The sequence below is a fragment of the Grammomys surdaster genome, unplaced genomic scaffold (assembly GCF_004785775.1).
Source record: "Grammomys surdaster isolate TR1022 unplaced genomic scaffold, NIH_TR_1.0 97, whole genome shotgun sequence".
Lineage (NCBI taxonomy): Eukaryota > Metazoa > Chordata > Mammalia > Rodentia > Muridae > Grammomys > Grammomys surdaster.
Genome location: NW_021604576.1, coordinates 18,466,132 through 18,489,229, shown reverse-complemented (window position 1 = coordinate 18,489,229; position 23,098 = coordinate 18,466,132). Strand labels below are relative to the sequence as shown.

Here is a 23,098-nt window from a genome sequence, read left to right as displayed (position 1 = left end):
TGCCTGTGGTATCTTAGTGCGGTTTTGATATATAGCTTTCCCAATAGCTAATGATGTTGAGCTTCTCTTTATATGTACACAGGGAATCCAAATTTTTTGGAGAAATGTCTATTCAAATCTGTTGGCTTTGATTTATTTCACTTTTTTTTTCTCAATAGAGTCTCATCTGGTTCATGCTAGTTTCAATCTCACTATGTAGCCGAGGACTTCAAAACTTTTGGTCCTCCTGTCTCTATTTCCCACATCCTGGAATGACAAGTGTGTGCCACCATGGCCAGCTTCAAATCTGTTGTCAATGTTAAATAGTGCTACCTCTTTTAGTATTGAGACAGGATCTCACTATGCAGCCCTGGCTAGCTTGACCTTGATATGTAGACAAGGCTATCAGGAATTCACAATAGCCCACCGTCCTCCTGATTACAGGTGTGTCCCACCAAGCCCAGCTGCCACTCTCTTGGTAGTGGAGAGTCAGAAGCAAGTATTCTTAAGACTGGTTGTCTGTAAACAATGGCACAATACTGGAAGAGGTCCAGAGGTAGCTGCGCAAATTAGACAGTGACTAAAGTGGCAAAAAACACAAAGAAAAATGGGAAGATCCAGACAAGGTACTCAGGTAAGATTATGGACACGAGGTAAGATTAGATGGCAAAGAATACAACCACCTTTGGTTAAAAACGAGGTATGAGTACAGTCACTGGTTTTATTGGCAGCTCAAAGAAATTCTGAAAACACCTGCTCAAAAGGTTCTCAGACAGCTTTTGGGTTTGAACAGCATCCTGCCAGTTTCAATGGCTCAGGTATGAATCATTACTCTTGGTTAGTCAGGGCAGCATAGCTATTTCCGTCCAATTTGAATTACTCCCTTTTGGAGGGAACAATGGGAAGAGGGCAGGGAGCCTATAAGATTCAGGAAATAAGCCGGGCAGTGGTGGCGCACGCCTTTAATCCCAGCACTTGGGAGGCAGAGACAGGAGGATTTCTGAGTTCGAGGCCAGCCTGGTCTACAGAGTGAGTTCCAGGACAGCCAGGGCTGCACAGAGAAACCTTGTCTCAAAACAAAACAAAACAAAACAGATTCAGGAAATAAAGGAAACCTGCACAGGTTAGGAAGTTCCCAAAACAAGTTTCACAAGACCCATCCCAAATAAGCACCACCTACTTGGGGAGAGACTCCAATAGGCTGAGCTGCCTGTCAGTCCTGCAGCAGGGAGGCTATTTCCTGAGTCATTGGTCACCACCCAACCTGAGGTGGGCTTTATGACACTGCCTTCAATTCATTCATGCTCCTGTTGTAAGTAACCCCAATAAACTCACTAGTCCACTAACATAGTCTTGGGTAAACTGTTTTTTGGTGTGGGGGGGGTAGGTAGGGGGGGTAATGCCTTGTTTGAGGTGAACAGATGTTTGTTTACATAGCCTCAGGGAGTCATTCAACAGTCAGAGTTACTACAATGCACTTGATGCGTACTTATTCGCAGGTCACATGTAGGCTTCTTTGCACCTCATTCTAAATCCCCATAAGAACGGGTATGTGAGGTTTTAAATTCTGGTCTATAAAAGTGGGCAAATTCAAGATACCACAGTGTTTCTTCATAAACCAAAGCTGAGTAAACAGAATTTTTATTCTCCTGAAATAGAGAATGTTGTCATTTTCATAGTAACACCAGCAAATAACTTAGTTTTCAAAAATTCATTGAGAAGCTTGAGGAAATCGTTTATTTCAGTAGAATAAACCAACAGCAGCAGCAAGGAAACTTAAAGTGCTACATTAATGCCCCACCCACATACAGAAGATTTGGAAGGCTCATGGGCTAGACTGCTACAGGCAAAACAGGCATATTTTTTCGAGCATGCTATTTTAATGTGTAGTCATGTGCTATGCTGGTCAGTGAAGAAGCCTTGAGTTTGAAATCGGAGAACTGGGAAAACAAGAATTTAAGACTTTACCTGCCAGCTTCTACATGGTTTGTGTCTTATGCTGGATCTAGGGGGTTAAACTGAGGCTTTGACAACAGAGGCCCTTCCAGGAGCTCATTAACCCCAGGGTGGGGGTTGGTGGACAATTTTTAGATAGCATATCAGGGGTAAAAGCAAAACGTACCACTTTGATGTGTGTATCAGGTGCTAAAAAATGCCAACACACATAAGGAGGTAGCCAGTTAGCGATAGTGAGGAAGAGTGGATGAGATCTCGGAACAACCCTTGCCACATGGCACAGGTGTCCATGGAAGACACAAGGTCACAGAGTTCTAAAGGCTAGCCAGGCCTGACTTGGGGGAGAGCTGCACATGAGCCACTTCAGCACAGGGCGACAGCGTCAGGGTCCTCCTAAGTTGGGAAGGCCACCTAGGCTTCCCATTGGGTTACTGACTTCTTACTAGATCATGGACCCAAAGTTTCTCATATTATAAACTAAGACCTCAGAATATACTTTTTCATGGCAAGAATATTATTTTTAAAGTGGTAACATATAGCCTTCCTTACATGAAGTCTTCACAGAGTCCTTGGGCTTTTTAGATTTTACCAACCTCATCTATAAACAATCTTTCAATAACTATAAAATCTACTCTATTAACTGGAAGATTCTATTATAGCATTCAGTGCCTTTTCAAACCTTAGGTGTTGAGATAACAACTGTAACAACCAAACCTGGCTCCCAAATACAAATGAAAACTACCTTCAGTGGTGACAGATGCCAACGTCACATGACAGGAGGGAAAACTAAGCTCACCTTTAAAATGATTTTGTGAGCTGTTTTTATCTTGCCCATAATTATGTTTAGTTAAAACCACAGGACTTTACAACTACCTTTCCACACACTTAAGAGACCTATGAGTTAACAGTGGACTGAGCTAGAACCAAATACCATTTATATTCTTCAGTTGTCCTTAAAAAAAAAAAAACACAAAAACAAAACCTTCTAAATGGGCTTTGAGAGCATGATATATTTAAGGCAGAGAACTGCCTATATTTTCCAGTCAAATCGGCAATGCAAGACCCTCAAAAGTGCCCTCGAGGTTGCTGAAGGAACATGCTGAAGGCAGTATTGTCCTAAGCGGTCTCACCAGGCACTGAGATGACAGAACTGCACGTCAGCATCTGGGGGACTCACTGGTACTAAGGAATGGATGGACTTTTCATTAAATTTTTCTTAGGCTTTGACTAGTGGACAATTCTAAATAAAGGTTTGTTTGTGGTTAATCTATCACTGCTACCTGGGCCCTGAGTTTTTCTATTAAAATTTGAACACTAAGCATATTTTTGGAATAATGAAAAGCTGTAGTGATTACAGAGCTGGGCATATCATTCAAACCACGTACAAGTGAAAGTAAAGATTCAAACTTTATGATCTCCTCACCTACTTGTGAAAGAAAAATCAAACAACTTCTCGGCTTGGACCCTTTCTTCCTTGAGCCAGGCTATGAAAGCCTCTTGTCTTTTCATTTATGTGCATATTGGAGATGGTTCATATCAAAGCGGCTACAAAGTCTTTCCTCTTCAAGTAATATCCAAAAAACAAAAATATAACAAAGATCTTCATAAATGTCTGAAATAAAATTATTCTCACTGCACAAAGTTTCAAATAGAAAGATCACAGAATGGGCAAACCCAGTGTCTCTCCTATAAATGACAATTCTCAAGAAGACAAGTGAACAATGTGCCCCCCCCATTCTTCATCCCTCTTGGTCTATATAACTAAAGACAGTACTCAGCAAGTGATACTGAGTAACCAGTAATACTCCACCGTGGAAACATCTTCTTTTATCTGAAAATTCCAAACGACTACATAGAAAAGCATTGCAAATCTATAGAAAAGCAGCGTGGGTGTGAGCAACCACAATAAGTTACTGTGTGTGAAGTGGATTAAATAGTATGACAAGGAACTATGGCTTCCAGTCCCTTAACCTAAGCAGGACAAACTGTTGGACCACAGCCTGAATGTCTACTTGTAGCACAATGAATTTATAACAATAAAAAAAGTAACGAAGGGTAAATACAAAATAATCTTTTTGTAAACAATCCTTAGGTTATACCCAATGCAGAATGTTTAATGAAGCAACTGAGTCACAGCTCTTAAGTCACAAGCCAGCATTATAACTCAAAGTCAAATATGTACTCATTGGCCAGATATATTCGTCGGAATATAAGAGCTGCCAGTGCCAAAGTCAGGATGATGATCAGCATGGCTGACCCGCCGTGCTCTGTGTGGTTGGCTCTTGGAGGCTGGCCTTGGAGTACATCGGGGGAAGTGGACGACCTTCTCTGACTCTGTTGCTGGGCTCTGCGCTGCCGAGGGCTCATGGAGGTATTCTTAGGAGCTGGCTGGGTAGGTTGTGGCAAGGGTGCTCCTGATGGATTCTGGGGGCCATACTAAGAAATAATAAGAAAATCTGTTTGAAGTTGGCCAAAAAAAAATCAAAACAAAACAAAAACAAAAAACCACTGTACATGCACTTGTTAACATTTTGAGAATACCTAGAGTATTAAATATGACTAAGGCAAATTTATCAAGAACCATCTGAATGTGGAGACTAGGGACCAACCCTGATGAATAAGCCAGAAATACAGGTTATCCTGAGTTCTATGAGGTGGAGGAGCTTGTTCACCAGCAAACAAAAGCCTAGTGTGGCTGTTTCTCTCCAGATGGCAGACACAGTGACAGCAATTTCTGCTAAGCATCTGGGCACTGTTCTTCTTTCAGAAGATCCTGAAGAATACTGATTATTTTAGCATTAACTTACCACACTGACATTCCTCCATCAATAACAATAAGGAAATAATTTTAAACCACAAATTTTCCTATCAGTATTGTAAAAATGTGTTTATTTTCAAACTCAGCTTACCCTTTTCCATAATCTCAGACAAGTGAACTAAACCCAAGTCTTAAGCATCTTTTACTCAGTATTCAGTAACTTAGACTGTGAGAGCATCCTGGGTCCATGAGTGCCTCAGTGTGTTCCGCTGTGTACATTACTGTCCCCCATGGCCCCGGGTGTAGCATCTTCCAGTTGCCATAATGACTTGCTCAGTCAGGTGACAATCATGTGACACAAGGGTTTCAAAATCTCAGATTTGTCTTGGAGATATTAAAACTAGCAATAGCACATTCAAAGATGCCATAAAACATAGAACTACACACACACACAGCCTCAGTAACCTGCCTCGACTGCATTGATGGCTTTTAATTCACTAGGAACCGCTTTTTCATTAGAACATATTTATCCTTTAAGACAAGAAATAGGAATGAAATATCTTAGTATAATATGAGTTACATAAAAGACATTTCAAATACTCTCCAATAGAAAAAATGTAAACACTTTAAATAATCAAATAATATAACCCATATCATTAAAATTCTAAGCTTTGTGCTGGCAACAGCTTCAAACATGAGGGGAACTGCTGATCGCAATTACTTGCAGAACGTCCACTTGAAGCTTGACATTCTTTTCAACATCAACATGTTAACTGGGTGTGGGAGATCCCACCTGTAATAGTGCACTCAAAGAGTGAAGACAAGATGGTAAATCCAAGCCCAGCCTGGGCTACATACAAAGATTTCATCTCAAAATACAAAAGTGTGGGGATGCCTCTTGGTGGCAAAGCATGTTCGTAGCATCCACAAAACCCTGGGTTTGATCCCTAGCATAGGAAAAAAGCTTAAATAATCTGAATTTCTTAAAATTATTCTTTACAATCTAGACTCCAAGGGGCAGTCTGTCCACAAGAGCACAGATACAGAAAACTGTATGGTATATGAGGTCCTGTGCCATCAGATGTCACATAGTGAGCCCATAGTCAGTCAACTTGTTACAGTAGCCAATAAAGAAACATTACAGTCTACCCGGGTGGTGGTGGCGCACGCCTTTAATCCCAGCACTTGGGAGGCAGAGGCAGGCGGATTTCTGAGTTTAAGGCCAGCCTGGTCTACAGAGTGAGTTCCAGGACAGCCAGGGCTATATAGAGAAACGCTGTCTCGAAAAAACAAAAACAAGAAACATTACAGTCTAATCTCTGCATCCTCTTGTGATCCTCTTGCCTCATCCCCCACCCCATGCTAAGGCTCTAGGCATGCACCACCATACCCATCCAGGAACAGGTTCTTAAGGGAGACACATGACGGTGATATCACTACAGTCTAAGACACTGACTTGTATCAAAGCTTGTATTGAGTGTATGATTCTTTTTCCTTAGTTTGAGGGGAGATTATCTTGCTCATAAAATTGACAAAACAATGAGCCTTTGTTATTTCTAGTCTGGCTTCGCCTACTTACTAGATGTGTGTTTCTAAGCCAGTTATTTAACCTAAGTCTCAGCCCCTCATCTGTATGATGTGGATAATATCTAATTCAGCAGTTGTGGGGATTAAATGGATTAATGACATAAAGTACTTATGATACACAATGACTTAGTAAATGTCAATCATTACTAATATTGTTACTATTAACATATCCTTTGCAGGGGCAGGAGAGGTGGCTCAGCGGTTAAGAGCACTGACTGCTCTTCCAGAGGTCCTGAGTTCAATTCCCAGCAACCACATGGTGGCTCACAACGATCTATAATGGAATCCAATGCCCTCTTCTGGTGTGTCTTAAGACAGCAACAGTGTACTCATATAAATAAAAATAAATCTTTAAAAAAATCCCTTAAGAAGTGCAAAATGTGAGTAATAGTCTATTTAAAAAACAAACAAACATATCCTGTTGGAGGCATTCAGATTTCGACTCAAAAGCTAAGTTGTGTGTGAGCTTACCTAGAGTGGCTCTCCATCTCCTTATTAGTGTGACTGAGACAGTCAGGAAACAACCCTTAAAGCATGTCTGTAATCTCAGCACTTGGGAGGCTGAGGCAGGAGGGCTGCTAAATTCAACATTAACTTGGACAACATAGCAAAACCATGGTTTTTTTTTTTTTAATTAAATAACCCAGCACACACAAAACTCTAGGTTTGATCCTGGTACTACAGAATTTATAATTAATCAATTGATGCCCAATATTTTAGTACATGTACTTTAACTAAATTGCTTATTGATGGGCGGTGGTGGCACATGCTTTTTTTTTAATCCCAGCACTTGGGAGGCAGAGGCAGGAGGATCTCTGTGAGTTTGAAGCCAGCCTGTCTACAGAGCAAGTTCCAGGACAGCCAGGACTACACACAGAGAAACCCTGTCTTGAAACCTGTCCCCAAAAGGGCTTATATAATGTTTTATTTAGGTTTCTATATTTCAGATACCTTTTGTATAACTGGCTAAATGCTGATGAAATGGTATGAAATACTAACTTTTCCTATCTAAAATAATTATAGTCGCAGGTATGTAGCTAGCAATATATAGCAAATTTTCCATACTAACTAGAACAACCAACAGTGAGTCCATTTTGTTTGCTTTTTATATTAAATAGAATGTTTCCTTATTTACTGTGGGTGAGCATGCACATAACATATGTGGGTACACGTGCCGTGTCACACTTATGGAAGTCAAGAGGACAACTTGTCAAGTTGGTCCTTTCCACCTTGACATGGGTTCCAGGGACTGAACTCAGGCTGCCAGTGCCTTTACCTACCAGGCCATCCTGGAATGCTTTTTTATATAAAATAGAATGGCTTACTCAGAATTTCAATCCCTGGGTGGGCCCAGGAAACTGGTAAGACTAACAAACACTGGTAAGACTGACAAACACAAGCTATCATCCGGTATTTTTCCTAGACCACTTACTCTATAAAGGCACTAAATCATAGACAATTAATGACAAACTGAATGATAACTAAAATAACTAGAATATGTAACAAAGTACTGCACAGTAGATTTAAAGCATATTGATGTATCTATCTTACTCCCTGAAAGAAAGCCACTCAAAGCTATATAGTCCCACTTTATAGTAGATAAATTTTCTTTTTCAGTTTTCCAACTTTTGAAGTCAGTGAAATGGGCCAATGAAATGGCTTAGTGCATAAAGATGCTTGTTGCCAAAACTGATGTCCTAAGTTCAATGCCAGGTCCTACAGGGTAGAAGAAGAGAACTGATCCGTGCAAGTTGTCCTCTGTCCTCTACATATACATAGTAGCATGTGCACAACTCCCTCACTAAATCAGTAAATGTCTTCTATGAACCAGGGGGAAATATAAGACGTGGTTTCCTACTCAAATAATCTGTAACCAAACTGACTCCAAATGAAGTAAGTTCACCTTGCTGAAAGCTAAGCCATTTTCCCCTCACAATCCTCACCAGTCAGCACCAATACAGTACTGTCTGCAATCAGTCTCTCTGATTATCTTTGCTGACCCACTTTTGAAGCAATTGGTCAGAGCAGAGCTATCACCACCCCCAAGACACTCTTTTCATCCAACAATTGCTGGCCACTGACCCCACACAAGGCAGCAGTTCCACAGGGCTGTGTGCAGAGTTTAGATTCTGTGTGTATGCTTCTACAGAGCTGCCAGCCGAATGCTGCAGTGCTAAGGACACGGCCAGTATGTCTGAGGAGCAGTACTGCTGACCTCACTAAACCCTGACTGAATTTAACCTGAGAGCATGTGTCACTAGTACTAGGCCAAGTTGAGGCAACACAAGACTGTGGCTCAGGGAATTCTCATCAGTGCCTAGTATCTACTAGAGAGTTATTAATAAGCATGTTTTATCTAGGCTAGCACATGTTAGTATTGACTTTAAAGAAGTCATAGCATTCTGAAAGAACAGCAAAATCTAGAAACTATTTCGTCTAACCCCACTTAACAACAACAACAAAAATTCAAAAAACTGAAGTCCAAAAAGATTTGTTCAAAACAATATAATTAATGAGGCAGCTGGGCTAAAATCCTACTACTAAGAAAAACATAATTTTCAATATTTGATCTATGATCTTATCTTAATCCAAAAAGATGTGTGTATATGTGTATAGTATGTGGTGTGTGTGTGTGTAGTATGGTGTGTGTGTAGTATGTGGTGTGTGTGTGTGTGTAGTATGGTGTGTGTGTAGTATGTGGTGTGTATATGTGTGTGTTTGTGGAATGTGGTGTGTGTAGTATGTGGTTAAGGTGTGTGTGTGGGGGTACAATGTGTAAATATGTGTGTTTGTGTGTGTGTGTGGTGTGTATTAAAAGATAAGAGCCATACCGATGTGCTTGCTGTAGCACCCTGGAATGTTGTAGGTAAATCGTCTTGTGAATCATTTAGTGAGAAAGACTGGTTTAAGTCTGATTCAGCGATAGTCTTTCCAGATGAATTGACTTCGGCCTATAAATAAGATATACCCAAGAGCAGTGTTATAAGAAGGAATGTGTTAACAATCAGCTAACTCCCTCTCCTGAATTGATCTGCATTGCTCCTTTCCTATCTATTCTCAGTTAAGCTCCGAACATGTTTGCATCTGTTCCACAGGACAATCTGCATTCTGAGGGAGCCGCTACCCACTAAGGAGCACGCCTATGGTTCCCAACCTACAATTCTAAGAACCTCTACAAACTAAAGCTCTAGGTGACTCTCAGGCTTGTGAGGCTAGCTGGGGCTGTAACAACAGTCAACAGTCCCAGGTTGACCAGACCTTATTGTAACTAATCAGCACAAGCTGCATGTATTCCTCAAATCTGAGAAATCAAAACACATCTGACCCTATGATCTTCAGAGAAAACATTGTAAGTACAATAGGAATCCTGGAAGTATCATCAAGAGTTCTACTTCCTCCTCTAGGAACTATGATAACACTGAAGGAAAAACTCCCAAGAACTGGACCTAGAAGCAGACAGAGGGCAGAAAAATCAGTAAGAGGAGGCAGCGGCATGCTGCTTCAGACAGGTTAACTGAATTCCAGAAACACGAGGGTGATTACTCAAAGTATTAAAATATTATATAAATTTTATATTTGGGTAAAATATGCAGAAAAGGGGGATAAAGGGGAAATTGCCAAAATGTTAACAGCAGTAACATCCTGGAGGTGAGGTTACTTTGTTTAAAAAGAGCTAGGATTTAAAAAGCACTAGGGATAGTTCTAAATGCAGCTATAATACATGTAGCACACGTGTTATTTAACATAGCCTGACAAAATCCCACAAGGAAGCACAGGTTATTATTTACAAGTGTAAAGGGGGCACATGATGGTAAAGTACTCTGTCTGACACGTGAGCACACAGTAAACTGCAAAGCTGAGATCTGAACGCAGTCTTATATGCCAGTCTAGTTTTAACTGCTATGCTTTCATGAGTGTACCTTATGTTTTATAGTAATAAAACATTACTCATAAAATCTCATTTCAATAGAAGCATATTACTTTCCTTTTTCCTAGAATTCAGCAGTAATCAAAAGGGCTCCATAGGTGGATCTGTTTAGGAAGTTTAGGAATTTAAAGTACCTTAAAACTAATTTGTCTGGCCAGTTCTTTGGCTTCTTGGTCAGCCTGGCTTGAAACACTTCCAGATTTTAAAGGCAACAGGACATCCTTCATGGCAGAGCCACAGCCTTCACAACAGAAATCCTGTGATCTGGTAGGATACAATGTTGTTCAATGAGCATACACCAAACAGCTGAGTACTAATTCCTTTTTATTAAGATGCTCAAATAGGGATTGAAGAGACGGCATTCAATTCCCAGAACCCACGTGGCGGGTAACAAGCATCTGTAATTTAAGTTTTAGGGGAGTCAATGATGCCCTTTCTAATCTTTACAGGCACTGCACACACATGATGCACAGAAATATGCACATACATGCAGGCAAGACACCCATAAATATAAAACAAAAATAAGTAAATATCAAGAAAATAAAGATACTTAAATACCAAATGGCTAAAAGAAAAGAACACTTAACATCACAGTACACTCATCTATAGGCTGTGAGACAATCAAGGCAGTATTAGCTCCGAGATAAATGTCTTCATTAGAAAAACAGCTTAGACTTCATTTTTAAAAAATAAGTTACCTAAAGAAAGATAAGCTTCGCTTCAGATCGACAGTGGCAACATATTTATGTAAACTGTTTACTATACTGTATGATACTATCCTCAAGAACACAGATCATGAGCCTATTCAAAGTCTGTGAAAAGGTCTAATATGAAGCTTCAGTTATCTCTTAGCAGAAACATGTAAGATAGAAAAAAAGCCAATTAAAAATAGAATTTATAGCCAGGTGTGTTGACACACACCTTTAATCCCAGAACTTGTGAGTATGAAGCCAGCTAGGCCTAAATAGTAGACAGCCAGGGCTAAGGGAATTGGTATACAGTAAGACCCTGTCTCAAGAAATAAAAACAGATTCCATTATCTCAGTACTACCAAAAGGAAATGGTAGTTTGAATTTAATGAATTATTATGATCTATAGATAAACATACACCAAAAAAAAACCAACCCTGAAAAGGCAGTACTACTGTGTCACTGCCTGAGAAAACCTCCTTCTATTGTCCCAGATCATTTATTAATATCTACTTTATATAAGTGGCTAAAAAGATCGAGTGGATTCACTTACACCCCAGGGAATTGATCTTCCAGGCAGCTATAAATAAAGAAGGGCTCTGGCTCGTGCCACCTGTGATATCAGCTAAAGAGGGACAAAGGACCAGTAATACTTTCCAGGAGATGTTTCCCAACTGGAGTAAAACAAATCTCAAAGAACATCAGCAATTTTTTTTTAATTATTAGTATTTTTATGTGTATGGATGTTTTGCCTGCATGTATGTCTGTGCATCTCATGTGTTCCTGTTCCCACCGAGACCAGAGAAGGAGTTAGTTGGATCCTATGGAGCTGGAGTTACAGTTATAAGCCATAATGTGGGTGTTGTGAATCAAACCTGGGTCCTCTGAAGAGCAGCCAGCGTTCCTAACCACTGAGCCATCTCTCCCATCCATCAACTACTTTTAAAAGAATGAGACAGGTGGGCTGGTGATCCCGCTCAGTGGAAAAGAACCTGCCTCACATGGGGTAGAATCCTGGGATTGATCCTTAATACTACAAAAAAAAAATAATAATAATCATGACATCATTTTTTTATATTCTGGTCACTCCAAGGAAATCTGCAGAACTGGATTTCTATAGTTCTAAGACTTGATCCTTAGCCAAGGTGACAGCAGAGAAAGAGACTGTTGACACTAATAGTGTTCAGCCCTAACAAGAAACTTACTTTTTGGCAAGTGCTCTTCTCTCCTCGGGTGTGTAATCTAGAGAGCCTATGGCTCCCTCTCCTTTAGTTGGCATAAACCCAATGATGGCCAACAAGGCTGTCCTTACTGAAACAAAGCGAACAACACAATTTCAGTGAGAGGAGCGGACTTAGGAGCTGGGCTAGGCAGGAGCTGGGTTGGGGTAGAAGCCAGATGAGCAGCACAAGCACAAGGACCCATAGGGTCTCAAACACTCTCATGCTTTCTGTGTGTTTGTCTTAAGAAAGGAAAAAGCAGGTAGACACAGCAGTGTAAACTCTAACCCATGCTAGGGAAGCAGAGTCAGGAGGACTTGCTTGGGCCACAAAGTCTTAAAATGTTCACGCTCCAGGTTCAGTAAGAGACTCTGCCTCAAAAAAATAGGCAGAAGAGAAATAAGACACCCCACAACAGCTGCTGGTCTCACACAAATGTGTACAAACACACAGACAAAATAAAACCTTAAGAGAAATTAAGTTAGCTCTGGAAAAAAAGATCTGAAGGGTTTCAGAAGAGATGCAAGTGAGAGGCTATTAAAGTAACATGTAAGCTTACATATGAGAAAGTATGTTTGATAATGCTCCAATGGTGTCACATATTAGCCAAAACACCTTCAATCTCAAAAACGTATTGGAACTCATTATCATAAACTGAGTAGTGACTGGAGCTTGTATTCACTGATACTCACTGCTCCAAGAAGGCTGCCAGGTTTCAGGATGATGTCCTGAGATGCTTAAACAGATCTTCTTGCCTACTTCAAACCGTCCATTAGCCTTAGAAACAAAGAACACATTTTAAAAACTTCGAAAGTCCACTTAATGCCTTATCCTTTTTATGAATAAATATATTTATATTTAATATGCATAATAATTTAAAGGTAATATTTATTATCTTCTTAAATATTTAGACATAGTTTTTTGTCCTCTCATAGACATTCAAAAATATGTATTAAAGGCTGAATAAATAATACAGGCTGTTTGTAGAAGGTGTATTTGCACCTTTCTGAGACAGGGCTAAATAGTTAGCACACAAAGATTTACTGATGCTATGCCCCGTGCCTACTACAGAACTAGACCTGCTGAACGGTAAGACACATAAAGGTCAGGTTAAACCTAAGGCCAAAGTCACCTGACTAGTTAGTGAGGAAGGGTGTGGAGAGGTGGCTATGAGACAGGAGTCTTTTCAGAATGATGATGCCATTAAATTAGAGAGAACACAATCAGAGAAGAGCACCAATCATGATTTTGGATAGCAGGAAAAGACTCAGAGACTCTTGGCACCTTTCCTTTCAGAGGTGACCATTGAAGCTAATTCTCACAAATGAAAAGCAGCTGCAATCCTGAACAGGTGAAGTGGCCTCAACATTAAGGAAGAAGATGAGGAGGATAGACACTAGGTAGAACTAGCATTCCACTGGGAGGAGGCTGACTCAGTCCTGCCTCATCCACATCCCCGGGTCATAATCCATCAACATTTGCTAAATCAAAGTCAGAAGTGACTTTAGGAAAGGAAGTGAATGAGGAGGCGATACTGACCACTAAGGAGGGCAGAGCTGCTTTCCAGTGCTGTAAATCTACTTGACCCACTGTTTAGCTACTGGTAAAGAGCTACTGTTGCCTACTGCTCAGCACTGTTGCATACACACATATGCACACACATGCACACACACACACACACAGGTGCATGCATGCACACACAGGTGAACACACACAGAATCACACATGCACACACACAAACGCATATGTGCACAGACAGATACATGCACACATGCACACACAGATACATCTATACACACACTGGTATATATGCACACATACACACAGATCTATGTATATACATACATAGATGCATGTATGCACACACAGGTACACATACGGTCACACGCATACACTCACACATGTATACACACAAGTCCCCTCCATATACCAGCCCTTATTCAGACTACTTGTTTCTCCCAGTTAAGATATCAATGGGAGCCTAAAGGGACGTTCCAGCCTTATACCAACATTAACAATTAGCAGTAAGGCCCAGTGCTTGTTAAGTAGCTTCCAGATGCCAGGAACTTTAGAATGTGGCTGTATTTGCCACAACAACATTCCATTAGACAGAAACAAAAACTAAATTTCAAAGGCAATATGTAACCTACATACGCTGCTATGGAAAGGGCACACACTGGTCAGAGCCCTGCCAGTTGACTCTAAAACAAACGCCTTTTGCATCCTCCCAAGTACAGCCAAGCTGTGCTAGTGTGCTGCTTTGGATGAACACCTCGTTTCACCCTTGGGTCAGATAAAAGTTAGAGCAAATAAGATGAAGTCTGAGAAGCTGAGGCAATTCTCAGATAGGTAAAGGAAGCATGTTTCAACAAAAAAAAATCTGTGAAACCAGACTACAATAGCCTAAACAAGATAAGGTTACCAAAGAGGAAAACAAGGCAACAAAAAGGTGTGTGTGTGTGTATGTATGTGTGTATGTGTGTATGATGTGTGGTATGTGTGTGGTATGTATATGTGTGTGTGGGGTGTGTATGTGTGTGGGGGCGTGTAGGGTGTGTGTGGTGTGTGTGGTATGTGTGTCTGTGTGTTTGTCTGGTGCATTTTTCATGGTTTGGAAAAAATTAAACATAAGTGAAGGAAGAAAAGTTTATCAATCAAAAGAGTATATCAATAGTCTTTCACATGAAAATAAAACAAACAAACAGAAATTCTGACAGAAACAGAAATAAACTAACATTTATTAAGCTTTCTGTGGCAGGCCTCATCCTAAGAGCTATAATACAGGAAGTATCCTCTTTCATTTTCCTGTCAATCCAGTGAGACAGACATCATAAATCTGAGGACACTTGGGAAAAGAAAGTGAGGTGGATGTAAAACTGGTTATGTGTGACTAAGCTGCACCACCAGTCCCACCATGCTGTGCCGAGCAGCATGGCCAGCACCCTCACACAGGAACTCACTGAATCCTAACACCGGTGCTATGACACATGCATTCACTAGTATCACCAGTACTTCACAGATGCATCAGCTTCCTCAGAATTATTCTGAGGAAAAAATATTGCACTTCTATAGTCCAAGCTCTGAAGGAAAAATTAGAATAACATTCTTTTTTTTTTTTTTTTTTTTTTTTTTTGGTTTTTCAAGACAGGGTTTTTCTGTGCACCCGTGGCTGTCCTGGAACTCACTCTGTAGACCAGGCTGGCCTCGAACTCAGAAATCCGCCTGTCTCTGCCTCCCAAGTGCTGGGATTAACGGCGTGCGCCACCACCGCCTGGCTCTGCTTCATTTTTTATGACTAAGCAGACTACCTTCGAAGACAGCTGGAAAAGTTAACCTGCAAACACTGTAAAAAGCCATGAGCTCTTACCGTTAGCAGAATAATGCTTGGTGGTTTCATGGGGTACTCTGGTGGCAGTACTATGCGTCCATGATAAACTCCTCCATCAAAATCGGAATCTGGGGGCCCTCTAACTGTGAAGTGCCATTCAAAAAGGTTATCCTAAACAAAAACAAGGTTCCACAGGATCAAGAACATTGAAAAGTATTATCATTTTTATCAATAGTAACAAAAATGTCAGGTGAGGAAAATCAAAAGCTTTATAATAGTGCTATAATAGTTTCTAGTGCTCAAAATGCCTCAAAAGTCACAAGTGAAATGTATTATTTAATGTAAATTTTATGTCTTATAAGAGCTAAAAACTTTTTAAACACAGAATTTAAAGTTTCTGAGTCCCATTATACATTCATAAATAAGATTAATTTAATTAAACTATCAATTAGTGAAAATATAGTCAAATCATTAGTATAATTTTGAGTTATTTTACCAAACCTTTAAAAAGTATTCTTCACTATGTATAGCTGGTTATTAATATTAACAGACTGGCTCTATGTTGTTATACAGTTAGCAAGTTACTTTCCTAACTGCAAAATTCTTACACATTGTAACACGTGTATCTTCACTATCACTGTGGAAATCTGAGTACGCCCACTTGGAATCCTCCTTTCACAGATGAAAGCACAAGAACCACAAGATCTGAGTCTTCTTTCCTTACAGTGTCTGAGATTCTGTCTACTACACTCCCTCCCTCAGCACTGAACACCAGGTTAGCATGTGAAACCCTCTTACATAGGCCCTAAGTCAGCTCTGCCTAAGGAGCCTGATGAAAGGCTAATGAAACATTCATGAAACAGAAGAAAGTCGATCAACAAACAAACACTCCATTAACTACTCAAGGAAAGGAAACACAGTTCTAAAGTTGTCCTAATACTACAGTACTGCAATCCCAAGGAGGGCGGAGACAGACTGACCTCCAGAGGCTGAGCGTGGTAATGATCTGTTGGATCTTTCAATTCTGCGGCTTCTTTCATCAATCGTTTAACAGCTAAAAAGAAATCCATAAAGTGGAGATAGTTAGAATATACTCTTCCAAGTGATCAGCACAGACTAATTAAAAACTTCTAGCCAGGTGTGATGGCACGCACCTCTAATCCCAGCTCTCAGGAGGCAGAGGCAGGTGATCTCTAAGTTCAAGGCCAGCCTGGAACACAGAGGGTAGACAGAAGAAAACAAAGGTCAGGTATCAGCTCTTGAAAGAAAATCAAGTAGTTTAAAATTAACCAAACGAAAAGCAGGTAGTCCTACAGATCTTAGTGAGGCATTTTCTCAATTAAGGCTCCTTCCTCTCTGATGACTTTAGTTTGTGTCAAGTTCACATAAAACCAGCCAGTACAAATAATTTTTTTTTTTTTGTTTTTTTTTCGAGACAGGGTTTCTCTGTACAGCCCTAGCTGTCCTGGAACTCACTCTGTAGACCAGGCTAGCTTCAAACTCTCGAACTCAGAAATCCGCCTGCCTCTGCCTCCCAAGTGCTGGGATTAAAGGCGTGCGCCACCACCACCTGGCACAAATAATTTTTTTAAAGAAAAGAACTGAAGTCCTCTTGTATTACTTTTCCTGTTGCTGTAATAAATACCCTGACAAAATCAACTTAAAGAAGGGTTTATCCTCGTTCACAATTCCTCATGGTGGGGAAATCATGCAACAGCTAGCCGATTACACTACATCCACAGTCGGAAACAGCTCATGTCGCCCTTTTATATCAGTTTACAACTTCAGACCATGGAATAAGTGCTTCCCACAGCTAAGACTAATTTAGTCATGTAGATTGAAGCATTGAGTGGTAAAATGTTGTAGTGAATTACCCCTTTTCCTGAAGTTTGGAGGACCAAAAAATAATAAAGTGTATTGCATCTTAGCAAAGACTTTTTTTTTTTTTTATAAATCCAATCTTGTTTCCAAAAATATGTCTGCCCGGGTCTTAAAAGCCATCATTATAAATTACCAATAAAGTATAACATATTCAGACTAACAAAATCATTTCCTCAGTGACAATACTCCAACCATATGGATATTAGTCATAGAAACTAGAAACTTTATATTTTTTAAAGTTGTTTTAATCTAGGTAGTCTGCACTTAAATATCAACCATTTTCCTTTCTTTGCTTCTTTCCTTAAAATTTATATGCATCCAATACATTTAATTAAGAAATGTATGGTTTTTATTATGCTGTATTTTCTTTTTTTAAATGATTGTTTATACTTTCAATTAAAAATGTACAAAATAAAATTACATTGCTGGTCTTGTAAGAGCTCTACAATTTTCCTAAATGTACCTATAACTACAACCATTCATATATTTCAAGAAGTTGGATTCTGTCCATTTGTTATCTTTAAGACTATCTTAGATTTAAAAGCTACCTTATTGGACATTTAAAGTGTATTATAACACCGTGGTAGTTAATAAAACATTATTTTTTTTTCTTTTAGTTTGTTGTAGTCTGGTGCATTTAAAATACAGCAATGGTATGGATAAGAAAGTCTGGCTTATTTTTCTTTACTTTAGATTTTTATTTTTGATTCTTGACTTCAGATGCTAGGATTGTAAATAAATATATTTACTTTTTAAAAAAAAAGACTAATCTATATAATCCCTCATAGGAAATACTCAGAGGCTAATCTCCTAGGTGATTCTAGGTACTGTCAGGTTGAAAATCTAATATTATAATGGCTAATTTCAACTGTCAATTTGATGAGATATGGAATCACCTGGAAGATAAGCTGCTGGTTATGACCATTGATCTGGTTATTAAAATGGAAAGACTTACCCACTGTGGGTGGCACCATTCCCTAAGCTAGGGTACTGGATTGTATTAAAAAATAAAAAAGGAGAAAGTAAGCTAAGCATAGCATTCCTTACTTTCTGCACTCGACTTTAGATGCAACATGACTCAAGCTCCTGCTGCCAGGCCTTCCCCACTACAATGGACTGTAGCTGTGAACTGGAAGCCAAAATAAACCCACTCTCCCTGCAACTGCTTTGTTAGAGGATTTTATCACAGCAACAGAAATGGAACCAAGACAGAAATTAGCCATTACATTTCTGTTTTAAACACATATAAAAATATGCTGCTTCCTAAGGAGAAGTATCTTTATAGAATGTCAAAGTACAAAGTGGTGCTAGGCCACTGGGGCTAGAGCAGTCTGTTCCTCCTGGCGATCCATCTCTTGCTTCAACCCCAGGTCCTTTCTCTTTGCAAGGTTATTTCCTAGAATTCTCTGACTGTGGAGGATAACATCAGTCAGGGAAGAGAAGGCAGCTGTATTCCTACTCTTACTTTTATGAAGACCATTTAGTCTCTGGATCAAGACTTTAAGCTCCATGGGTCCCAGTATTTGCCTCTTCTTTTGCCCAGCTAGCTCACTGTACTTACACTAAATTTAGGGCCAAACATAAAAATAGTTTGTTTAATAGGCAATTGTCTTCCAAACATCAATATATCTTGGAAAGTCAGTGTCTTAATATCATCAGTTGCCAAGATATGGTGAATTTTAGGAGGCAGTAAGCTAAAGATTTTCATCTGAGAACCCCAAATGATGCCTCCTCCCTGTTCCCAGAATGAAGGCGTGTTAGCAAAAGTTTAAGAATTAATGTTTCTGCTTGCAAAGACACTGCAAAGGTATTTACTTTAAAAAAAATTAAAGATGGGCCAGAGAGATGCTCAGTAGGTAGGCACATGCTACAATCCTGACAACATGAGTTCAACCTGAGTCCCACATGATGGAAGGTGAGAACTGACTCCAGCAAGATGTCATCTAACCTCCATTTGAGTGTCACAGTGCACACACACACACACTAAATAAACAAACAAACAAATAAATATTAAGAACAAAACAAAACAGAGGGCTGGAGAGATGGCTCAGCAGTTAGGAGCACTGGCTGATCTTCTAGAGGACACAAGGTTGATTCCTTAGCAGCCGCGTGGAGGATCTCAATCCATTTCCAGGGGCTCCAGTGCCCTTTTCTGGCATTAATGAGCACCAGGCTCGCACATAATTAACACAGTCATATTCAAGCAAAACATTCCTACACATAAAAATAAAATGATTAAAACAAAATGAACAAACAATACACATGTGAAGAATGTTTGAGTAGAGAGAGAAAAAGAATAACTTCCTGCCTTAACAAGCTTATAGCAATTAGAAGACTTGAAAAAAAAGTTGAAGACACTGTGACAGTATTGACCAGATATGAATATGTTAAGGACTACCTAGCCTACCTAAGGGAGCTGAGAAGGCTGAACCTTATAGAAGCTTGAAGAAGTAATAGGAATTTCAGATGGGTTCAATGGAAAGTATTCCAAACAGAGGCTCCAGCAGAGATGGAGACATACCATCTGGAGAGTGGGTCTGGTGGGAATGCTACAAGAGCCTAAGAGAGGCAGGTGAGAGAGCTGGAAAGGAAAGCAGGGGTTAAGCCCTGACCAACCCTGCCCAGCAAGCTAACCAAGCTAACTCTGAGCTGCTAAGCAATTACTGCTCAAACTCTATTGATTTGAGATCTAGTGTTTGTTTGTTTAGTGGATTTGGTGACACAGTAACACCTCCACCACACAGCAGAGATAAAAGAGCTGACCAAGACTGAATATGCCACCAGTGCGGAAGATATCTCAGTGAGAGACTAGTTTACCTAGCATGCAAAGGCTTTGGGTTGGTGTGTGAAGGGTGGCAGCTTCCTGAGTGCTATGAATCCGTGGGATATGGATTTTAGGGAAATATATGAGTTTGAAGAAGGTTAGGATATCAATGAATTTGGTTTTTACAACTCATAGAGACCTTTTCAATCTGTGGGAAATCTGTAAAAATATTCAATCACATAATTCTATGCAGACCAGTTGTCATGGTCTGAGTTCCCAGGGAAGTTTGATTAGTTTGAAGCTTCAGTTGATACCAACAATATGAACAGGATAATTCCCAGGCTTCTGGTAAAACTGAACAAAGTTACCATACACAGGACACAAGTTACCATTATCTGTATTATATTCTCTTAGATGTTCCCAGCCTTATCTCTGAGATAACCCAACACTAGCAGATAGGAAATGAGAAGTTTCGATTATTTCCCCTCACTGTCAGTAATCTACAAATAACGAAGATGTGAGAATAAAACAAAGCAGGCATTATCACCAGACTTCTCGGCATTTTAGCAAGTTCTATAGTTATCTAAACCACTTCTCTATGAACTCAAAATCATCTACATCAATGGGAAAGACATTTTAAAGCTTTTTAAAGAATATCATCACCTAGAGGATAGAATTTATAAACAGATACAAAAGTCAACCAAAGTTCAACATACTTTGAAAATTAACTCACTAGGTAGATCAGGCTGGATCTCACATAGATCTGCCTACCTCTGCCTTGAAAATGCTGAAATTAAAGGCACAAATCACCATACTCATCTAGGAATGGATTAAATTTCTATGGTACATTACTTAAATTTTACCACAATCTTAGGACAATAACCTATTAAAAAGGAGCAACTTGGGGCTGAAGCAAGAGCCCAGAAGTTAAGAGCACTGCCTGCTCTTCCAGAAGACCCTGTAAACTGACCCAGATGGCAGCTTACAGCTGTCTGTAACTCCAGTTCCAGGGGATTTGACATCCTCACACAGACACACAGGTAAGCAAAAAACCAATGCTCATAAATAAAAAGATAGGTAAAAGGAAATCATTTTAAAAAGATTGAGCAATTTCCTGACAACATTTCACAGTGCATTATTCTTTGGGCATTTCCATAAGTACCTCTGCTGACCTAGAGCAACTGTATAACTACAGAAGTACTATACAATTTACTACAGTTTTATTTTAAAAGTCCAACTAATTTAGCCAGGTGGCAAACACCTTTAATGCCAGTTCTTGGAAGGCAGGACCACGAGGATCTCTGAGTTTGAGGCCAGCCTGGTCTATAGAGTGAACTCCAGGACAGCCAGAACTACACAGAGAAACTATCTCAAAAAAAAAAAAAACTTCAACAACAAAAGTCTAACTAATTTAATCATTCTGCCATCAAAATGGTAAAATTCAGGCATTTCTACTTTCTCTGACCTTTTTTATTCTTCAGGATTTAAGTGATGGGCTGAAAACAGAGATTGTGGCCCGTTAAAATTCAGCCATGTAATTCTTGCACAGGCATGGCCAAATTTTAAACAAAACTTGGTCACCTAAGGACACTTGTCAGCATTCAAGCTAACAATATTCTGTTCAGCCAATATTCTCAGGCTTTTCGTTTATATATTCTAAAATTTTTTTAAAAAATTAAGAAAAAAAGAGAGATTCACAATACCAACACTTTCCCATAAGGATATTAGATTTAAATTCCAAACTAAGAAGTAGTGTGGGAAAGAAAACAAACAGTGTCAAGAGTTCTAGCTCAATGATCATCAATACCCTGAGGCTTATTATTCAGAGCTAACAGGGAGTGGTTTTTTTTTCCTTGACAAATTATCAAGGTTATTTTTTCCCTAACAAATTATTACAGGCTCCAGATATCTGCCTTAAAAGATTAGACAACTGATAATGTTTTTGCGTTTTTTTAATGCACCAAAAAAATAATTGGAGGCCAGGATTGTCTGGGGGCATTAATTAAAAGAAAGAAATTCATATCAGCAATTCACTCCCAAAATCATGGTTAATTCTAAAGTACACAGTTCAACTAGTTTGGTTGCAGGACATTTTCTTTATGTCTATAAATTATCCTCCAAATACTGAAATGGGATATTTCAAACACAGATTCCTCAAATGTGAGTCAAACACCTAACAAAAGTTCGTCAGCAGAGGCAGAGGGGATACTAAGGACGCGGGTACGGAAGGGATGTTCAGCAGTACCGGCCGCCAACGTCCAGCAGACATCGCTTGTACACCTGCTCTTGGCTTGGCTGTCTCCAGCTTCCCTCTGCGGAGACGGGGAAGAAAAGGCCAGGAGCCACGGGGCGCCAGCAGATCGGAGGATCCGCAGCGGCCGTCCGCCCTGCGGCCTGCACCCCCGGACCGGCCGCGGCCTCGCGTAAAGCGCGAGCTCGGAGCAGCCGCGAGGGCCGGCGGACACGAGCCGGCCAAGGCGCCGTGCCGTGAGTCCCGGGTCCCCGCCCGCCGTCCCAGCCCCGCTCACCCGGGCTCTTCAGGTTGTAGCGGGTCTCCATGGCGGACGTCCCCGCTGCCGCTCTCGTTCGCGCCGCAGCTGCCCCGGTGTCGCGCGGCGGACGCGCCTGGCGAGGGCCTCCGCTGACACCGCCCAGTCCAGCCCGACCGCGGGCGAGGTGCCGGCCGCGGGGTCCGCCTCCCTGAGGGCCGGCCGGGCGCCGGGGCGTCGCCGAACGGGGCGCCGGGCTGCGGACGGCCTGCGGGGCTGACGTTCGGCCCGACGCGCCGCTGCGTCACCGCCAGCGCCCGGTCTGTGAAGTCGACCTGACGTGGCAGTCGCTTCGTGGCGGTCGTTCACTCGGCGGCGGCGGCGGCCCCGCGAAGCCCGCCCGGGGACCTGAGGAGATGAGCGGCACCCTCGTCGTCTCCTCGGCCCATCCGGGGAGACCGACTCGCCGCGGGCTCTTCAGAGGTTCCCCCGGAGCTCGCGGGAAGCTCGGAGGAACGG

At 40.7% G+C, this 23,098-nt stretch overlaps 1 protein-coding gene across 2 annotated transcripts; it reads right to left on the bottom strand.

Moving 5' to 3' along the window:
• Positions 1–1,689: 1,689 nt before the first annotated feature.
• Ube2j1 (ubiquitin conjugating enzyme E2 J1) lies at positions 1,690–22,848 on the bottom strand. Of its 2 annotated transcripts, XM_028780331.1 has the most exons (8): positions 22,619–22,848; positions 16,426–16,499; positions 15,485–15,616; positions 12,810–12,894; positions 12,103–12,208; positions 10,343–10,472; positions 9,112–9,231; positions 1,690–4,371 (listed from the first exon to the last, which is right to left on the bottom strand). In XM_028780331.1, the coding sequence occupies exons 1-8, from the start codon at positions 22,647–22,649 to the stop codon at positions 4,093–4,095; spliced, it is 957 nt and encodes a 318-aa protein (XP_028636164.1). In that variant the 5' UTR covers positions 22,650–22,848; the 3' UTR covers positions 1,690–4,092. The 2 variants fall into 2 exon arrangements, with proteins under 2 accessions (XP_028636164.1, XP_028636170.1); XM_028780337.1 differs by lacking the exon at positions 9,112–9,231.
• Between the last annotated feature and the right edge of the window lie 250 nt (positions 22,849–23,098).

Bases quoted from the DNA above. Each gene is read 5' to 3' on its own strand.
- Ube2j1 (XM_028780331.1), bottom strand. From the start codon at position 22,649: ATGGAGACCCGCTACAACCTGAAGAGCCCGG. The intron at 15,617-16,425 runs GTCAGTCTGTCT...GTTTTTGTTTAG, and splicing joins ACCACGCTCAGCCTCTGGAG to GATAACCTTTTTGAATGGCA. The intron at 9,232-10,342 runs GTACTTTAAATT...TCTTATTTATAG, and splicing joins CCAGACAAATTAGTTTTAAG to GCCGAAGTCAATTCATCTGG.